This window comes from Perna viridis, chromosome 5, assembly GCF_037379345.1.
Source record: "Perna viridis isolate PV_CMFRI_1.1 ecotype Kerala chromosome 5, ASM3737934v1, whole genome shotgun sequence".
In the NCBI taxonomy this organism is placed as follows: domain Eukaryota; kingdom Metazoa; phylum Mollusca; class Bivalvia; order Mytilida; family Mytilidae; genus Perna; species Perna viridis.
Genome location: NC_142449.1, coordinates 1,256,121 through 1,274,629, shown reverse-complemented (window position 1 = coordinate 1,274,629; position 18,509 = coordinate 1,256,121). Strand labels below are relative to the sequence as shown.

Below are 18,509 nucleotides of genomic sequence, written 5' to 3'. Positions count from 1 at the left end.
CCTCTTTTCTTTTAACTCCGATTTGACATTATATGAGTAACTTGGTGGACGTTTCTAGAAATGCAGACGACGCAAACTACTTACTTATATAGTCCACTTCATGCAAGTCGGCACATAAGGCTGAGATCAACTGCCGCCAAATCTGTCTGTCCACTGCCTTCTATTCTTCTTCCTTCCATGTCATTTTCATCTCTTTCAACTCTACCTCTACCATTACTATCCAAGTTTTTTAATGGCATTTTTTTTTTGCATCAATGGTGTAAAAATTGAAGGACAACCGTTTTAGTTTTCATATTCTAAAATAAGCACATAAACATTTGGAACACTTATCAACGTTCTGTAGACTATCATTGTAATAAAACAATCGTTTATTGATGTTCCACAGACGATATGTAACAAGAAATTTAATAAAGAAATTTATTTTGATTTGAAACAAGCTTCCTGATTGGTTAGTTCTCTTTGTACCCAAACCAAGTTATATGTATTCCGCAATTCAAAGAGTAATCAGGGGAATCAAGATTCAAGCGGAAATAATAAGAATAATAATAATCATATTATAAAGTAAGTTTTGATAACGAACAAATTGGAAAAAAATGGATTTGAATCTATTAGAAATTAAGTCATAAGGTAGGGTTCTATTTTTGAACAGGTTATACGCAATAACTTTGTTTAGGCCAATTTACACTGCTTATAAATCGCTCCGCGATTATAACCAAGTTATCACGTAAAACTTGTTAAAAAAAATTGAAATATTCCTTAAACAGTTGTTTGTTTACAATTTACAGACTTTAGAAAACAAAACAATTGTTTGTAAAACATTAAATAGTGTATTATATACCAGAATTACTACAAGTTAAAATTCAGTTCTGAGGATGTATTTTTCTGTCGTTTTTAACATTATTCCTACAAGTGTGGTGTATGCTTTAAAGCAATCACCACTTCATGTCTCTGATCTTGAAGGGAATGCATGCTTTATAGGGACTACTTGGCATTTTGCATTGCATTTTAGCGTAGTAAAATTGACCGAATTGTTCCTGATGTAACATAATCTTTTTCTAAAAGCAAACGAATAAACGTTTAACACGGTACAAAAGTCTGTGTACTTGGTCTGGATAGCGCTTGTATGCGTTAAAACTTTCACACAAAAATGAAATGTAACTATCAACTAAAATGAGCCAGCACAATTTACCTGATGAATTTAGAACATGAGATAACGGATTATACCGAGGGACATTGAGTTTAAATCTTAGTAAGTTTTTTTTTCTTATATCGTGTTTATTAAGCGAAAGCACGGCTTCTGATGAACAGTCATTTCTGTAGATTGGAGTTGTTAAATATGACATTATTCTGTCAGTTTCTCGCACGTAATATGAGTCAGTAGTAATTATAAACTTTAAAGAAATGTTTGTATACTACGAACAATTCTTAGCAAATTATAGTAATAAGCACACACACACACACATTAAAGTATAGACTAGCAAGATTTCAATGAATAAGTATAAGTGCAAATTATGTATTGGAGAATTTATCAAATACCAAACCTGAAATATTACCTTGAACTGTGATAAGACTTATCTACAAATGAGATCATTATTGTATGTCAGGTAAGATCACATTCTTTGTTTATATCGTTGGATAGTCAATACACATACATCTTAATGCATCTTGAAACTGATTTCCTTGTTGGTTGTCTAAAATTAGCAAACCTTTTGTAAGTTGTATGTATAACACATGTGAGTGTATCGGTCTATAAATAATAAGAATAGTAAGGAAAACCATACCCTTCTTAAAGGGGACACCCATCTTTAGTGGAATCCGGTTACCGCGACAAACCACTAATGTCACTTCCCATAGGCTCCAATGCTAATTTCACCAAGTTCAATGTGTTATGGAGCTTTTACCTTTAGTTTAACCTGAAGAAGACTATACATCACCTAAAAGCTCCATGATTACACTAATAGCCCTGAAAATATTATGTGGGGTTACTACCTTGCAGTGTGACACTGACTCCTAGAAGACAATAAGCTGAAAATAGAATGGGAATACCTCTCCATTTCACAAAAAGGGGTCTTCATGCAGAACTCATAAAAATATTTAATTCAGTAAGTTACAATCACAATTTTATGTAAAAATGAAGAAAATATAATTCCCTGCAAAACACAAGCTCACTTATGTAGATTTGATGTGCAATTTTTCCACAGCAACATAACACATGTGCACGACTAATTTTGTTCGTTGGTTGAATTAGTGGTATGTAACCTGAAGATTTCGGAGTCTACCAATGCACCTAATTAATGCTTCCAATATTAAGGTCGAGTCCTGCTAACTTATTTCCATTTAGGTTTTTGATTTGTTTTCTATTTGGTTTCTTTGGTTATTTCAATCTCAGATTTCCTTATTTTTGTTTTCCTTGACTACATAAAAGCCACAGAAGCTGACAATATAGTACAGTTATATAGATCAATTAGTCGTGTAACTACCTAGATAACGGCAAAAAATTACCGAAAATAGGAGGAGAATTTAGAAGCATCGAAATTCAAGTGCATTGCTTTTACATGAAAGGAAATCAAAAGAACCAACATTCGAAAGGTAATCGAAAAAATATCCAAGGAAAACTTTCGTACCGATGACTTTGCATATACAATGTAGCGAACAGACTGAAATTTAATTAGGTATACAATCTTCAGATAAGGAAAGTAATACAACATACCAAAAAAAAAAAAAAAAAAAATGAAAGCACTTGCAATATGGTCGGAAGTATTACTGTTGTACATATGTTACTAACCAAATGTTGTTTTAATAGGCTGACTAGTTTTGTTTGATTAGTTTAGTATGGAAGTCAATCAATTTTTACCGGTGTTAATTCTACTGATAGTGGATGTGTTAACAGAATCTTTCAATGGAACACAAACAAAGTTAGGAAATTCAGGTACACGGAAAGGAAATTCAGGTATACGGAAACTCAAGTTTCAGGTTTTCATAGACATGTCGCTTATTGAAGATATGTTTCCTCAGTTTACTTTCTATATACTCAAGATTGAGAATATCGGTAGTCAAAATAGTACAGAGGATATCAAGAATAAATAAGTGAAAATAAAGGAACGGAATACAATTAAAATATTAGTTATGCTATACTCTACGTCAATACTAATTTAAAAATGTGTATAGTTTTACGGGCACAATTGAGTTTCCCATTCTGGTACAATTCAAACAACTTAAAAAATGTGTGTGACGCCGTTGATTCGTCTAAAAATATGTAATGGGTGCAAAGGGATTCTTCCCAAATATAGAACTTTTGTAATCTTATTATATCTAGTACTTTCATTACAATAATAACATACTTTAACACAACGTCCCCATATTCAGTTTGCATTTCTTTTTCAGTGTCAGTTGGACATAAATTTCAGGATGTAACTATTCTAAATGGAATTCACCGGGAATATATCAAACCGGTGAAAACTGGTGAAAATGCAGTTCAGAGTGCTGCTGGACAGACACAAAGCAATCATGTTCTTAAAAAAACTCAAAAGAAAAAGAGTGATAGGAAAACTCCTGATTCTTTGGGAATGCCTGTCTCATTAAATGAAGGCCAACTCAAAATAAACAACCTTGTACAATCTATTAACATTCCAAATACTGGACATATCAAGTCCCAATATGTTAAACAATCTAATAAAAGGCAAAGCAGGAGAAACAATGTAGTAACATTTCCGCAAGTTAATTCAAAGAAGCTCAAAATTGAAGTTAGTACTAAAAGTCCAATAGAAAACAAAAAATTGAACTCATTCAAAAATGTAGAAAGTAATAAAGTGAAAATATTTGACATCAGTAATAAACATTATGATCAAGAGGGAATAAATTCTAATAATATACATGCCATAGAACCTGCTGAAAACATTATTGGAAACTACAACCATCAACCTGATCAGCAAATACAAGGTCAACAAATTCAACAACAACAACAACAACTTCAACAGCAACAGTTTGGGAGGGACGATATAAATCAACAACCATTTCGACCACCAAACGGCAGTGGTAATGTAAAGACGAAGTATCAGAATCAAGACTCTCAAAAAGAAGATATGAAAATTATGTGGGACTGGACTGATTTTCTTTTCAGTTATGAACAGTTCGTAATGCCGGAACAAAAAATAAGGAGAGCTCCACATGCCTCAACTGGAGAACCTTGGCCAATGCCACAATACTATACTGCTAAGAAAAATAAAGTTTATAAACTGAACCGTGATAAGTTCCACTTCCGTATTGTAAAACAGTCATGTGACATCATAGAAAAAGCTATTATTCGTTATAAGGATTATATAATTAATGATACGATTCTGGATATGTATGATAATCTACAGCATGCTCAAGGGTCAAGTTTTGAGGATCTGGAAGGAAAATATGAGAAGGATGTTTATAGAAGGGCACCGTACTTAGATCTGGTCACTGTGAAAATCAGACATCCATGTTCAAAAATGCCGAGTGATAAAATGGACGAATCTTGTAAGTAAAAGTAGACTTTTCCATGATAATAAAAAGGAATTGTCACAAAAAAATTTTGTAAGGCAGTTTTAAATTTGGATCTGTGATTCATCTTATCTATCCAAAAAGAGGTGACCTGGAGAAAGGATTCTTATTTATACTGAAGTTTGCCTCTTATTTTAAGTTGAATTGGTAATATCTATGTCATGCTCCAAGAATTGATTTTTGCATTATTATTCTTTATGTAGTAACCTTCTCTTGTATATTATCTCAGAACTTATGCCGTTTGCTTAAACATTGCGGTCAATCTATCGGTTGTTTGATAAAGCAACTTGTACATTAGGTACTTAGTTATGTAGCCAATGTTGTGCTTCTAAAATTCCCACGTCATCGCCATGGCATGTTTAATCCTTATAGAGTGTTTGTGTGCAATGTGAAATAAATGTCTCTTAGAAATTTTCTCGTTCACCGAGCATCACACCGGGTGAGATTCATAGACTGCTCACTTTGTGGATCACTGAGTTCTTCCCGGTTCATTTGGAGTTTTTGGTGGTTTATATGTAAATTTTGTTTCTTCTTACATGTAATTTATTCTTCATATGCCACATTCTGTTTAGTTCAAGGAATTCTCCATATTCTTCTTCTATTTTTGCATTTACTATAATACTTTAATTTGTTTATGTCAGTCGATGATGCTTTTACGGGGCGCCGAAAGGGACTCTTGTGGTTTGTACACAAAATTCAATTTTGTACAGACAAAAGTGAATTTTGTTCAACAAATATGAATTCTGATTAACAAAATTTATAACATACTACAAATTTTCAATTTTGTGTCACAAAGGTCTAAAATTCAATTTTGTGAGACAAAAGTCTATTTTGTGTCACAAAATTGATTTTTTCACATAATTCAATTTTGTGTCACAAAATTCAGTTTTGTGAGACAAAATTCAATTTTGTCACAAAAGCCTATTTTGTATGCAAATTAGTTTACGGAATCATTTGGATACGCAATGAATTCTCTTATCACGATTTTGTAAGATTTAACCGCGGGTCTCACGGACGCAGGTTTCCGATTACTTCGAGCAATGCAGAACGGTTAAGGCCGTTTTAAGTGAAATTAAAAAAAATCCTTTAAGTTGCATTCTACAATAAAACTGTTCTGAAATTACTAAAATTGCTATTATACGTTTTCTATGAAATTTGTTTGATAAAACAGGCTTTAAAATACGCGATTTTTCTACTTTCGATTTATTGGAATTTTCCCTGGTAAATCAGATGATCATTTCCTGCCATCTTTCAACTCAACTAGAAAATGCTTTTGCCCGACCTGTTAATTGCAACCAAATTTGTTGAAATTTGACAAGATAATTTGTATTAATGTATTTGTCCCAAATTTTGCTCGAAAAAGAAATGAATCGCCAGATTAGCCAAGAAAATCATATTAGAAATATGTTGTGCGGTGAAATTTATTAATCTGTCGGCGAAAGATTATTTTGTTCCACTATCCCTCACGATTTTTTTCCAGATACAGATATAATCCATATTTCATTCCGATTCTATTGATGTATGACACAAGAAATTCGGTTCAGTGGAACAGGTCGGGCGAGATGAAAAACCGAGTCTGACTTTCGTTTCCCTTTTGTTTACAAATGCTCAAATGATCTATCTTTAGATTCAAGATTAAGTGACGCAGTGGGTTATACGATTACGATATCCGATATTTCTTTCACTTATGTGCTTTATTGTAACCGTGCACATTCGTACCTTATCCACTGTATTGCAGTGAATGTTTTAAATTTGTAATACACGTGTACATGATGCTGCACATTTTGAATTAATTTACATATCCAAAGGATTCTGTAAACTAATTTGCATACATAATTGATTTTTGTGATACAGAATTAAATTTTATCTCAAAATTGAATTTTGTGACACAAAATAGACTTTCGTCTCACAAAATTGTTTTTTGTGACACAAAATTGATTTTGATTACAAAAAGATCAAGTCCCATTCGGCACCCCGTAGCTTTTGCCTATTAAGTTTTTTTGTATTTCTGCAAATCTGAAATCTTTGTGTAGTTCAGGGATATGCTTTTAAGTTATTTTAAATGTGTCAGCATCAGAATATGGTGCCAGTTATCGAAAATAACAAATGTAAGAGAGTAAGAAAGGTAAGAAATAGTATATTATAGCCACAATAAAGAACAGCTCATCCAACCAGTTACGACGATACTGCACAGCCAAAAGTGCCACTGAAGTGCATCATATGATTAGCATATGAATTGAGTGTGATATGATAATTAAACGTTCACTTAATTATGGAATGCTTATTACTTGATTATCATATGATTTTTCACAAACATGTGTTATCACTTGTTGATTATCATGTTTTTTCCATAGATCGATCGATCGATTTATGAATATCATATATGGCACTTTTAGCTGTGAGGAGTTTACTACACAAGGCACGTCCTGTAGGACAATGAAATTAGTAACACATATGTTGTAAAAGTAATATTGAAAGTTTAAGTGAGGCAAAATCAGCCTATAAAACAAGCCGAAAACATCAAAGGACAACAGGCAAAAAATAAGTCAGAATACAAAAGGAATTTGAATAACGCTAAAAAGTAGCAGATAAAACAAACAATCTTCCCTTCCGGTTCTTATGTTTTTTTATTTGATAAAGATGATCTGTTTGTGAAAAGAAAAGAATCCTACATATGGGCCAATGAAGTATGGGGTGCCATCAGAGGTTTGGAGACATTCAGTCAATTGGTGTTCAGAGGAGTCGATAATGAGGTATGTGTTAAGAGTGTTGGATGCTATAAGAGGACTGGAGACATTCCGTCAGTTGGTATTCAGAGGTTGAAAAATGAGGTATATGTGAAGAGTGTTGGGTACTATCAGAGGTCTAAAGACATTCAGATATTGTACAGATCTATGATTTGACAATTTAAAAGAGTGTTGAATTTTTTGTTCGAATACATCTAGTAATCCAGTATTCTGTAGGGTCGATGTCAAAGTATATATGAGGACACACATTTAAATAGATGTTACCGAAACACCCGCCGAATTGCTCATAAAGTCAAGTCCAGGGTAAACGAAAGAGAAAAGTAAAACTATGACACGTTGTGCAAATCAGTTTCCATGGTGCACATGGATACACCGTAACGATCTTCGAGTTCATGATGACGACCATAAAATTCAATAGTAATGACTTCAATCTTGTAGCAACGTAACCCTTTTCCATAAGCCTAATTGTAAGTAGTCTAGCGATACAAAAAAGTCTGTGTAGTTAGGCAAGCTCTGACATAACGTATGAGTTATGATTTGAAAACTCCATACGCACGTGCTGAAAGGATGTTGCTACAGATGAAAGGAAAGATTACAATACGGAATGAAAAGTTATCGCTTTTGTCGTATAGTTTGGTCAAAAGTTTTCCCTTACCTTCGATCTCTAAATGTTAGTCAAGGTATGAGGCCAACTTCACAATGTTTGTAGTATCGCAAATTCTTTGGAGGTAGATGCGATGTATAAAATCTCCAAAGCTGGGATTGTTTATGATGATACGTCATCTATGTAGCGGAAACTGAGATTAAAAGATCTAGCCAAACGATTTTACTTCTTTTGTATCAGATCAGCTGTAAAGTTTGCCTCATTAGAGTGAAGGAATAGGTCAGCAAGTGAAGGAGCATAATTTATTACCATTGGAATGCCGACTGTTTGTTGAAAAACGCGTCCACTACACTGGACAAATATGTTGTCGATAAAAAATTTCAGCATCTTCTTCGGTTTATTTTGAAGATAATTTGGCGTCGTTTTTTTTAAACAAAGCATGAGAAATCTACCAAGAACTACACATTTTTATCCAGGTGTATCGTCTTTTCTGGAGTAACAACGATGTAAAATGCTTTTGAGTCGGGATTTCGACCAAGCAAGGGGAACAGAAGTATGAAGAGTTAAAACTTTTAGGTTTTAATGTATTCTGATAATAATCTTGAATTGAGGGTTTCCAGAAGATCTTTCGATTTTTTCAAGGCCCACATTGAGTTAAGAAATGCATATAGATAAGAAATACATGTATGGTCTAATTCACTAGGAACTAAATATTTCTTTATGTATTATGAAGCTATATATCAAAGACACCACTATAAACGACTATCCAAGGTTCCAACACAGAGGGATTCACATTGATACCAGCAGACATTTCTTGTTTAAAGATGTTATCTTCGACGTAATGGTAAGTGCAAAAAACTCTACATTTTGCCGATTTTTTTTTCAAATACCAATTTGGTTAATAATGTCGACACATGTGTCGATTATATACATGTATTTTAATTAATTGTTAGATATCCTCCTCATTGTATTATTAAGTTGATCATTGCTTATATATTCGAACTCGTTTCTTACAAAAAGGGATTACATGATATTATATATTAATGTTTGCTTCTAAAATTAAGTTGTAAATTGGCTCCGATTCGAAATATCATAAATAGTAATGAGATACCAGTAATACAAAGAACATACGAATGTGGCTGTTTTGCTACTCATTACTGTTATAATAACCTGATAAGCAAATATATGAAGAGAAGATTAATCTCTTCAAAATGCAATTATTAGAAAAAAATGTTCACTTTCTTGGTTTGACCTTATAGGAGGCTATGACGATGAACAAGATGAATGTATTACATTGGCATATCGTAGATGACCAGTCATTTCCTTATCAAAGTAAAGTTTATCCAGAGCTCAGTTTAAAGGTAAAACTCACCCTCCTGACGTAGTGTATCCACGAATTCGAGATTTCAATTTTTCTCATTTTAAGCAATATTACTGTTCAAAATTTACGCGTCGGAATGGATTCGAGAAAAAAATCAAGCTGAAAACTTTTGAAAAAAACTGGTTCTGGTATTCTTTAGGACCCTGCCTTAAGAGTGTCATGCTCTAAATTAAAAAAAATGCCTCAAAGGGAAACACTGTGAGGGAGCGGCAATTTGATTTTTATAGGGTAGCATGGATCAAATTCGAAATGAAAAGGCAGGATTCAAGTGCTAGAAAAAAAATCAGGATTTAGTTTGAAAAAATACCAGGACATATTAGAATAAATAACAAAAAGTAAAATAAGAAATAAAATACTGAAGAAAAATCCAGTTCTTAGCCCCATGGAAATCAAATGGTTGCTTCCTGAACGGTTGAGTGGTGATTATTACTATTTCGATAAATCGTGTTTTTTGTTCAATAAATTTTCAATATCAGTTTGTCTGTAGTGCTACAGAAATGCACTCTTATATGGTAATTTTTTACCCTACATATTAAAATATTCATTAAAATCACAATTGTAAAAGGAAAACAAAGAAATGATTACATGTGAAAAAATGCATTACTTATATTTCCTATTTTTGACCTATAAGATTACAATAATTCTATTCTATGATAATTATAGGGAGCTTATCATCCTTCTTTTGTGTATACACATGAGGATGTTGCTGATGTAATCGAGTATGCGAGACTCAGAGGGATTAGAGTCATGCCAGAGTTTGATACCCCAGGTAGGGATTTTGCTTTCTCTGAAGACAGAGTCATTACAATCAGCAAAATATCTCAAAAAGAAAAAAGACAAGACAAGAATACAAATCAGCAAGAAACATTTAGAACCTATTCTAACCTTCGGTTCTGCAACAAAAATATAATGCTATCTATAGTAATATACAATATAATATTGACAAAGTCAAAATACTGTATAAATTTAGAAATGGTGGAGATAGACGCAAGGAATCAGTCCTTCCATCTATATAAAGCTGACTAGTATGGAACCCAAGAGAATACATAAAAAGGAGGGACTCCGCTTCAACATGGATTTTTTCTTCATTTTCTACTTTTAAGCTGTTTATAAGCATATTATTATTTGTTCATTCACAGAGTTTATGTTTTAAAGCAAAAGATAAAGAAAGTGCGGTGAAACCTAAACGGTCAATGCAGCAACTTTTCCATAACTGTTTACTTAATTTTAATTTCTTAGTCATGGACACATTTATTTTACACAAAATGTTCTAGAACAGAAGAAAAGTAGGTAGTATTCCATTTTTTATTTCTTTAAAAAATACTCATAGTAGTCGGGTTGTATTTTATCTTGACAGTACGAAATAATGACTTTATCTTAACAGTGCGAAATAATGACTTTATCTTGACAGTACGAAATAATGACTTTATCTTAACAGTGCGAAATAATGACTTTATCTTAACAGTACGAAATAATAACTTTATCTTGACAGTACGAAATAATGACTTTATCTTCTTAACAGTACGAAATAATAACTTTATCTTGACAGTACGAAATAATGACTTTATCTTATCAGTACGAAATAATGACTTAAATTTGACAGTTCGAAATAAAGAACAAAATTTATTTTGACAGTACAAAGGAAAGGACTTTACCTTGACAGTATGAAATAATGATTTAATTTTGACAGTATGAAATAATGACCTAATCTTGACAGTACGAAATAATAAATTAATCTTGACAGTTCTAAATGTACGCTGACCTACAAGGTTTTGAGTCTTGGTTTTACTGAAGAGTCACTGTATATCACAGGTCATACCTACTCGTGGGGTCTTAGTCGACCAGACTTATTAACACAGTGCTACCAAGGAGCCCATCCAGTCAATGGATACTTAGGACCATTGGATCCAAGTAAAAATGAGACATACAGATTTTTGAAGATTTTTTTTAATGAAGTGATGCATGTGTTTAAAGACCAGTACTTGCACCTTGGTGGAGATGAAGTTCCAATGACTTGTTGGTAAGAAGTAGAAACCGTGAACTTATCAAGAACATATATTCTTTTCTTTAGATTAATCGGAATTTTACCTGGAAAAGTATACTAGGAGGCTACATTCATTTGTATCATTTTTTATCATGAGATTACTTTTTTAATTCATAAGAAATACTAGTAGAGCGATACCAAGATTGGAGAAATATTATATACCAAATTGTTACAGAAACAAATACATTGAAATAATATAATAACAAAGTATAATCATAAATGATTCGTTGTTAAAACATAGATTTTAAACTTCATGAGAATTTCAATTTATCCACAGGTCCTCAAATCCAGAAGTTCTGAAGCTACTGAACAAACTCCAAGGAAGACCGGATACCTCCATCAATTTACAAAATGTTGACCCTTTCATGTATAGTTATGAAATAAAAAAAGTGCTGGAATTTTATGAACAGAGGTAGTTTGGTTGGAAATTAAATTATAGGAATAGTGTTTTAAAACAACATAAATAATAAGTATATCAAATAAAAAAATGAACTTTTCTTAAGGAAGATATACTGGTAGCAGTTATGAGGGAAAATACTTGTCTTCATGACAAATAATGGTGTTGCAAATGATGGAAATTTTATTTAATTTGTGATGAGTCTCACCGTGGAAAAAAGAAGCGGATATGGTAAAAAGCAACATAACTGAATCAAGAAAAAAAACCCTGATTATTTCAGGGATTTCCAATAGGTTTTCAACAAGATGAAACACACCTCTTAAATCTCTTAAAGCTCTTAAATGGGCTGGTAATACAAGTAATACAAATCATTGAAACAAAACTATGACAATTCTTCAAAATCAAACTTTAAAGTTTTTTAACGACGCATAGACATATTTATGACCAACATCTCATGGCTGCGGACAGGCACATGAAATCTATGAGTAATTTGACAATTTAAACAACATTAAGTGTTATTTTATTGCCAAATGTACAAAAATGAAACCATAATGTCATTTGGTAATAAAATAACAAAATAATATTTCATACATCTTTAATGAGAAGGATGAAAAAATTGTGTTTGTTAAGAATGAACATCAACTTCATACTGTATAATATTAAATTCTTCTACAAAAATAGAATGTAAACAATAATTGTTTGAAGTAAGTGAAATGTGTTTTATAGATTGGTTACAGACCTGAAGGAGTTAGGGAGAAGGAGAAGCATAGGTGTAAGATTTGTCATGTGGCAGGAAATAATGAATAATGATGTGAAAGTATGCTATTACCTACATTATTGAGTAAGACAGACACAAATAAGTCAAGCAATGGTTACTTTGTTATTTTATTTTATTAGTTTTCCAATAGATTTCAAAAGCATGTCTTTTTTTTATCTTGAATTATCTCATTGTAATTAATATCATTGTCTTACGGCTGTGAATTGAGTTTAACACGACATGTAGTAATTTCTTTTCAAACCAAAAACGAGTGGAGTAATGCAAATAATGGCCATTGTAGGAAAGCGTTTCATTTAAAAAAAAATGTTCACATAAAATGACCCTGTTTGAGTAAATTTAATACGCGAAAGTTTGAATATTTTATTTAAGAAAATAGTCTTTTTTCCCGATTTTGTAAATTTTTCATGATTAAGAGAATTAATTGTTTTATGGCTTAACCGTTTTTATTATAAGCTGCCGAACGACACAATAATTCAGGTGTGGCAAGGTGATATGGCTGATGTATACAGAGCAATAGAGTTGGGATATAATGTCTTGTATTCTACTTGTTGGTACTTAAATTTAATTGAGTATGGAGTAAAGTGGCCAAAATATTATAACTGTGACCCTGTTGATACGTCATTCGGTAAGCTACATGAAAGTAGAAAGGTGTAAAAGGTTTATTGAAAACATGGCTAGTATTTTTTTAGAGGCTGTATATTGATTTTTTCAATGTGTTATAGCTTTCCATTTCTCTTTCGTCTTCCCCGGACTTGACTTTTTATGAGCTACTCGACGGATGTTTCTAGAAAAGCAGAAGACGCTTACCCTACCGGTTTACCTGGTCCATGCTCCCAGTTTTTAGTGGAGTCCGAGTTGCTCATTTGTTTTTGTTACTTTGTATGTATGATTTCAGTTACTCTATGTTCTTTGTTGTGTATGTCTGTTTTCCATGTCTGGTGTTTGTCCGTGGATTACATTCTTTTGATTACCACTATAACATTGGTTCCCTTGATTACTTTCTTACAACAGAACAGATAAAAAAGAGCATTTGCCTTGTTAAGAATCGGATTTCAAATACCTTTATTACTGGCACAAGAAATTAAAATTGAAAAAAAATAATTAAAAGACATATGTATATATACATACATGTACAATAATAATCAAATTCTGGTCGAATAGGCATCTATGTAACATCATTTAAATCAGAAATGAAGATATCCTGACATAATTTTGTAAACAAATGCTAACAATTGGAAATATTTGCACTGGCATCATAAACTGAAGTAAAATGATAAAATTAAATAAAAAGTTTTATTAATCTTAACAAGTTAAACTTAAAACAATCGAATTAGAATAAATTACAACAAAGTCTATTTATAGGTTATCAAATTGACGAAAGAAAAGTTCTTGGTGGAGAAGCAGCCATATGGGCAGAATACGTTGACAACGAGAATCTAATGTCAACTTTATGGTAAGTAAACACACCGAACTAAAGAACATAGAATTATCAGTAATGTTCATAATATTTACGTAAAACGCCTATAATTAACGATATATATTGGTTTGATTGCGCTTCTGTGTCAGTTGCAATGACTGACAATACACATTCTTCAAAGAAGAAAACATTTTTTTAATATGATTTCTTAAGGGCAGACTTTTGTACCAAGGATAAAAGATAATACTTCTCAAACGCTGACTAAAAGGACCATTAACCGGTATTCATATCTTATTGAAAAAATATTTATAACAAACAGAAGATGGATTTTCGTTATGTCTACAAATTAATTTTCTGTAGTTTTTACCTGTATACTAGTTTATCTTGAACTTGACACGTCTTCCCTACAGAGTTCAAGACTTATTTTGAAGCTCCTTGCTTGAGTTTTTTTTTATGTTGTTTCTGTCCTTTAAATTTTCACTCATTTATTGCTTATATTTTTGTACTGTTTAGCCTTCTGTTTTTACCAATTTTGACTGGTGGCAATTTATGCTGCTCATTTGTGTTGAGATATACTGGAAATAATGAACCGTAATGGAAGCGGGAGGTTTAGGTACAAATCCTAGTTTTACCCACCTTTCATTTTGGATATGCCTGTACCTTGTCAGTACCATTGCGGTGGTTTCTAACTTTACGGGAGTTGACTTTATATTGTCATTTGTTACACGGACTTTTCTTTTGTCTATTCATTTTGACTACTGAATTGATTTTACCAGTTCGGTAACTTTGTTATTTGTCTTCATTTATAAAAAATCAGCTTGGAACGTAAACCTGTTTTTGGTGTAAAAAGTATAATTTTTATATACATTGTTATCTAACTAGTTTTATTTTGCATCCCCTTGATAATGACCTATTATTAGTTTATAATCGTAAGCCATGTTTGTTTTTTTTTTATTTAACTCAATGGTTACACTTGAATTGGCAGGCCGGGAGCTTCAGCCGCTGCTGAGAGATTATGGAGCAGTAAGGATGTACGAGACATAGAGGCTGCTGGCAAACGAATGACAGAACATAGATGTAGAATGTTGAGATCTAAAACAGATGACAATGCAATTAAAATTAATGTTAAAATCGAAAATTAATTTGTTAAAATTTTCTCGTCGACCCATACTTACTCAAAAAAGAGACTGACTTTCCAAAAACCGATATATTGATTGTTTTATCTTTCGTTCCATTATGCAGATAACCCTATGCAATTGAACGATCCTCTGTGTAGTGATCTTTGCATCTTTTCTCCAAAGATTTTTAGGGCTATGTTCCTTCACCAGCTCAACCTGACTTTCTGCAATTCTAAATTGTCGATATTTTTTTTTATAATTTCATTATGGTTTCCATTAGAATACAACAAAAAATACAAGAGCAATTCGGCGACTGATAAAAGAAAACCACAGAGGACGCTTCCTTTCTTATATTCCAATGTGGAATATATTTAAACACTTTGTTTAGTTTTAGTATATTCTCTTTCGAATTTTTGTTTTGCTTTTTGTTTTTGACTCTATTTTATGAAGTTTATCTTTCTTTGTTAAATTCAAACGTTTTTAACAAATTATGTTTTTGTTGGATACACATTTTCGGCATTAAGTTTATATATGTAATTTAACCATGTTATGGTTATAACAACTCTTGGTTTTGATGAATAACGAATTAAAATTTGATAATTATATTATTTTATGAAAAATGGATGTAATATAGTTTTCTGTCCATTTGAAATATTATCAACACTTGAAAATATCCCACTACGCGTGCATTCAGTATGCGTAAAATGAAAAACTTTACTTAGTAGACAAAACAAAATATTCAAGTCATTGCATAAAGAAAATTATTTCTTTATTTCTTTTTGAACATTTATTATAAACAGAAAAAAAACTTATTTTAATGTTAACATAACAAAGGGATATAAACTGCCCTAATTAGTGCTCTTGGAAGGTTTTTGTTTATTTTCAAGTCGAGGGTTATCAGTTGGTATGGCGAATGGCCCTGACTATTGTTTACGGAGGGGCCGTCGACATGATAGAGATGGTTACAGGAACTGTACTGGTGGTAGATGTTATCGTGGATTTGTTTTTGAGGATATAGAAACATTTAATGTCCATGTACAACAGAGAGGAAAATCTGATTGTAACCAGGTAAGTATACTAATTGTATGAAAAAAATATCATAGAGTATATAAAAAAATGAATAAATATGTAATAAAAGAGTGATCTATAGAGTGAGAATATTCTAGCGGAAATCAAAAGAATGTAATCCTGGGACAACGACCAGACTGGGAAAAGACAATCACAACAAAGAACATTAAGTAACTAAAATAATACACATAAAGTAACAAAAATAAATGAGCAACTGGTACTCCATTAAGTCTGGTAGCATGGACCAGGTTCAATAGTTTTTTACACTAACGTAATTTCTCCTTTTCTTAATAGAAAGAAGTTTTTATGTATATAACTCTTTTTGTACTTCCAGATAATATCAAGTGGCGGTTCATTCATGTATACTCTCCTCATCGTAACTATGGTTTTCATGGCTGTTTTGACTAGTCTAAAATTGTCCAGTGCTAAAGTGGTACAACTCAGATTATGTAGGAACAAGACGATTATGCTAGCCTTTATTGTGCTATTGGTTGTTTACATAGTGTATTATGCATCACTATGGTTACAAGTAATGGACTACAAAGGATCTTATGAAAAAAGAGTAAAATCTTATCCCAGTTCACAATAAAGCTGAGGACGACTGCAATATACAAACTACAAGATGTGTATTTTGAATAGCTGAACAGTTCACTCACTTAATTTCTAATTTAGAGAAGAGTTGAAGATAGCACTATCTATTACTTGGCAAATTCATATGATTAAATACAAGATATACTATAATAGGTACAAGACATTTCTTGCTTATCTTGACACTATTAGCCTGCTTTTTATACCGAATTTCATCGAAAACGTTTTAAAAATTCGACTATCACGAAACTAAAGATAAAACAGGAAACGGGCTAATTATTTGTCTGTTCGAATTCATTACAATGGTATTGTCATTCTGCTTTTTCGTACATTTTCAGTAAGATGGATTTATCAAAGTAATAATACATGCAATTCTATTTAAGTCTTGTACCCAATGGAAGGATATTGTACCTTTTTTGTTGTATATGCTTTCATTGCTACCTTCGAAAAGTTTAAATAGGGTCATTGGTGGCTTGAATATCTTGTGTGCAAAAATATCTGCCTAACATTCCATCGGGGAGTCCGTGGGCCCTGTAGATCGATATTCAAACAGTCAATGCTAAATATTTGTTGGGGCTATATCTATGAACAAAGTGTCCTGTATCTTGCCCTTCAATATACTACATGCTGTATTACATTGTGTAGGATTAACAAAGGTAATTAAGTTGTAAATCTACACGTGGTACAAATGAGTAAATATATCCTACAAAATGACCAAATCCAATCTATGAATGAAATATGAATTACTATATAAGGAATTTAAATGCTATTTTCTGACTTCAGGTGTAAAGAATACTGTAAAATGAGATAGGCATTAAGATATTAAACAATAAATATCAAATTGACTATGATCATTATTTGATGTCAAATTTGGTAAATTGGTATCTTTGTTATAATTAGAGTCAATTTAGGGCAAAGTTATTCCTTAATGCATTGCTGTAGATATAGTTCTAAAATTGAGGTCTATCAGTACTGTTATACCTCTTGATACCACGCATCAGAAGGAGTTTAGATAATCCAGCATGCAGTAGAAATTTTGTGGCATTTAGCGATAAAAATAAAAGATAAATATATTTGGTTTGCCTTAACAAGCATTGTATCATGTATTTAAACTGTGATGTCAGAAGATTATTATAGTGAACGCTAAAAAAGTCAAAAGGTATTGTAAAGCATGAAGAAAAAACGAACTTATTACAATTATAGTAGCATTCTGCTTTTTCGTGCATTTTCGTGGAAGAAGACAGCTTTATCCAAATGTAAATATTTGCTATTTTATATAAGTTTCGTATCCAATGGAAGTATATTGTACCTTTTTTTGTTATAAGACTTTTATTGTAAACTTTAAAAAGTTTGAACAGGGTCATTAGTGGCTTGAATATCTTGTGTGTAAAAATGTCAGCCTAATACTCCATTGGGGAGTCCATGGGCCCTATAGACCGACACAAACAGTTAAAAGGTATTGCATAGCATGCATAAAACGACAGATTAGCCACGGGAACACTTATCACTTATTTGATCGGAATAATGCAAAATAGTCCGTTCTTTGTTCTAAAATTAAGAAGAATTAAATAGATAGTTACATATACTTACAAATAAGGGTAGGGTAAGCGTCCTCTGTTTTCTAGAAACACCCGCCGAGTTGCTCATAAAAAGTCAAGTCCGGGGCAGACGAAAGAAGAAACTTTACGACAAATTTGATGACTTTTCATTCAGAATTGTCAACTTTCCTTTCATCTGTGGCAACATCCCTTCAGCACCTGCATATGTAGTGTTCATATTACAACTCATACGTTATGCCAGAGCTTGCCGAAATTACGAAGACTTTTTGTTTCGCGCCAAA

The 18,509-nt window shown here is 32.2% G+C and overlaps 1 protein-coding gene across 7 annotated transcripts; it reads left to right on the top strand.

Moving 5' to 3' along the window:
• Positions 1–1,076: 1,076 nt before the first annotated feature.
• LOC148615537 (beta-hexosaminidase subunit beta-like) lies at positions 1,077–16,822 on the top strand. Of its 7 annotated transcripts, none has more exons than XM_088581860.1 (15): positions 1,077–1,249; positions 2,827–2,950; positions 3,385–4,503; positions 7,168–7,280; positions 8,612–8,722; positions 9,138–9,239; positions 9,923–10,028; positions 11,072–11,279; positions 11,581–11,715; positions 12,427–12,517; positions 12,932–13,103; positions 13,841–13,931; positions 14,881–14,985; positions 15,901–16,081; positions 16,416–16,822. In XM_088581860.1, exons 2-15 carry the CDS (start codon positions 2,833–2,835, stop codon positions 16,668–16,670), a joined length of 2,907 nt encoding a protein of 968 aa, XP_088437986.1. In that variant the 5' UTR covers positions 1,077–1,249; positions 2,827–2,832; the 3' UTR covers positions 16,671–16,822. The 7 variants fall into 7 exon arrangements, with proteins under 7 accessions (XP_088437986.1, XP_088437987.1, XP_088437982.1 ...); XM_088581861.1 differs by having other exon boundaries at positions 2,804–2,929; XM_088581856.1 differs by having other exon boundaries at positions 2,804–2,950.
• Positions 16,823–18,509: the final 1,687 nt, after the last annotated feature.

Excerpts from the sequence above, each read along its gene's own strand:
- LOC148615537 (XM_088581860.1), top strand. The coding sequence starts at position 2,833 with ATGGAAGTCAATCAATTTTTACCGGTGTTAATTCTACTGATAGTGGAT. Across the intron at positions 2,951-3,384 it reads TACACGGAAAGGAAATTCAG|TGTCAGTTGGACATAAATTT; the intron begins GTATACGGAAAC and ends TTTCTTTTTCAG. Across the intron at positions 16,082-16,415 it reads GAAAATCTGATTGTAACCAG|ATAATATCAAGTGGCGGTTC; the intron begins GTAAGTATACTA and ends TTGTACTTCCAG.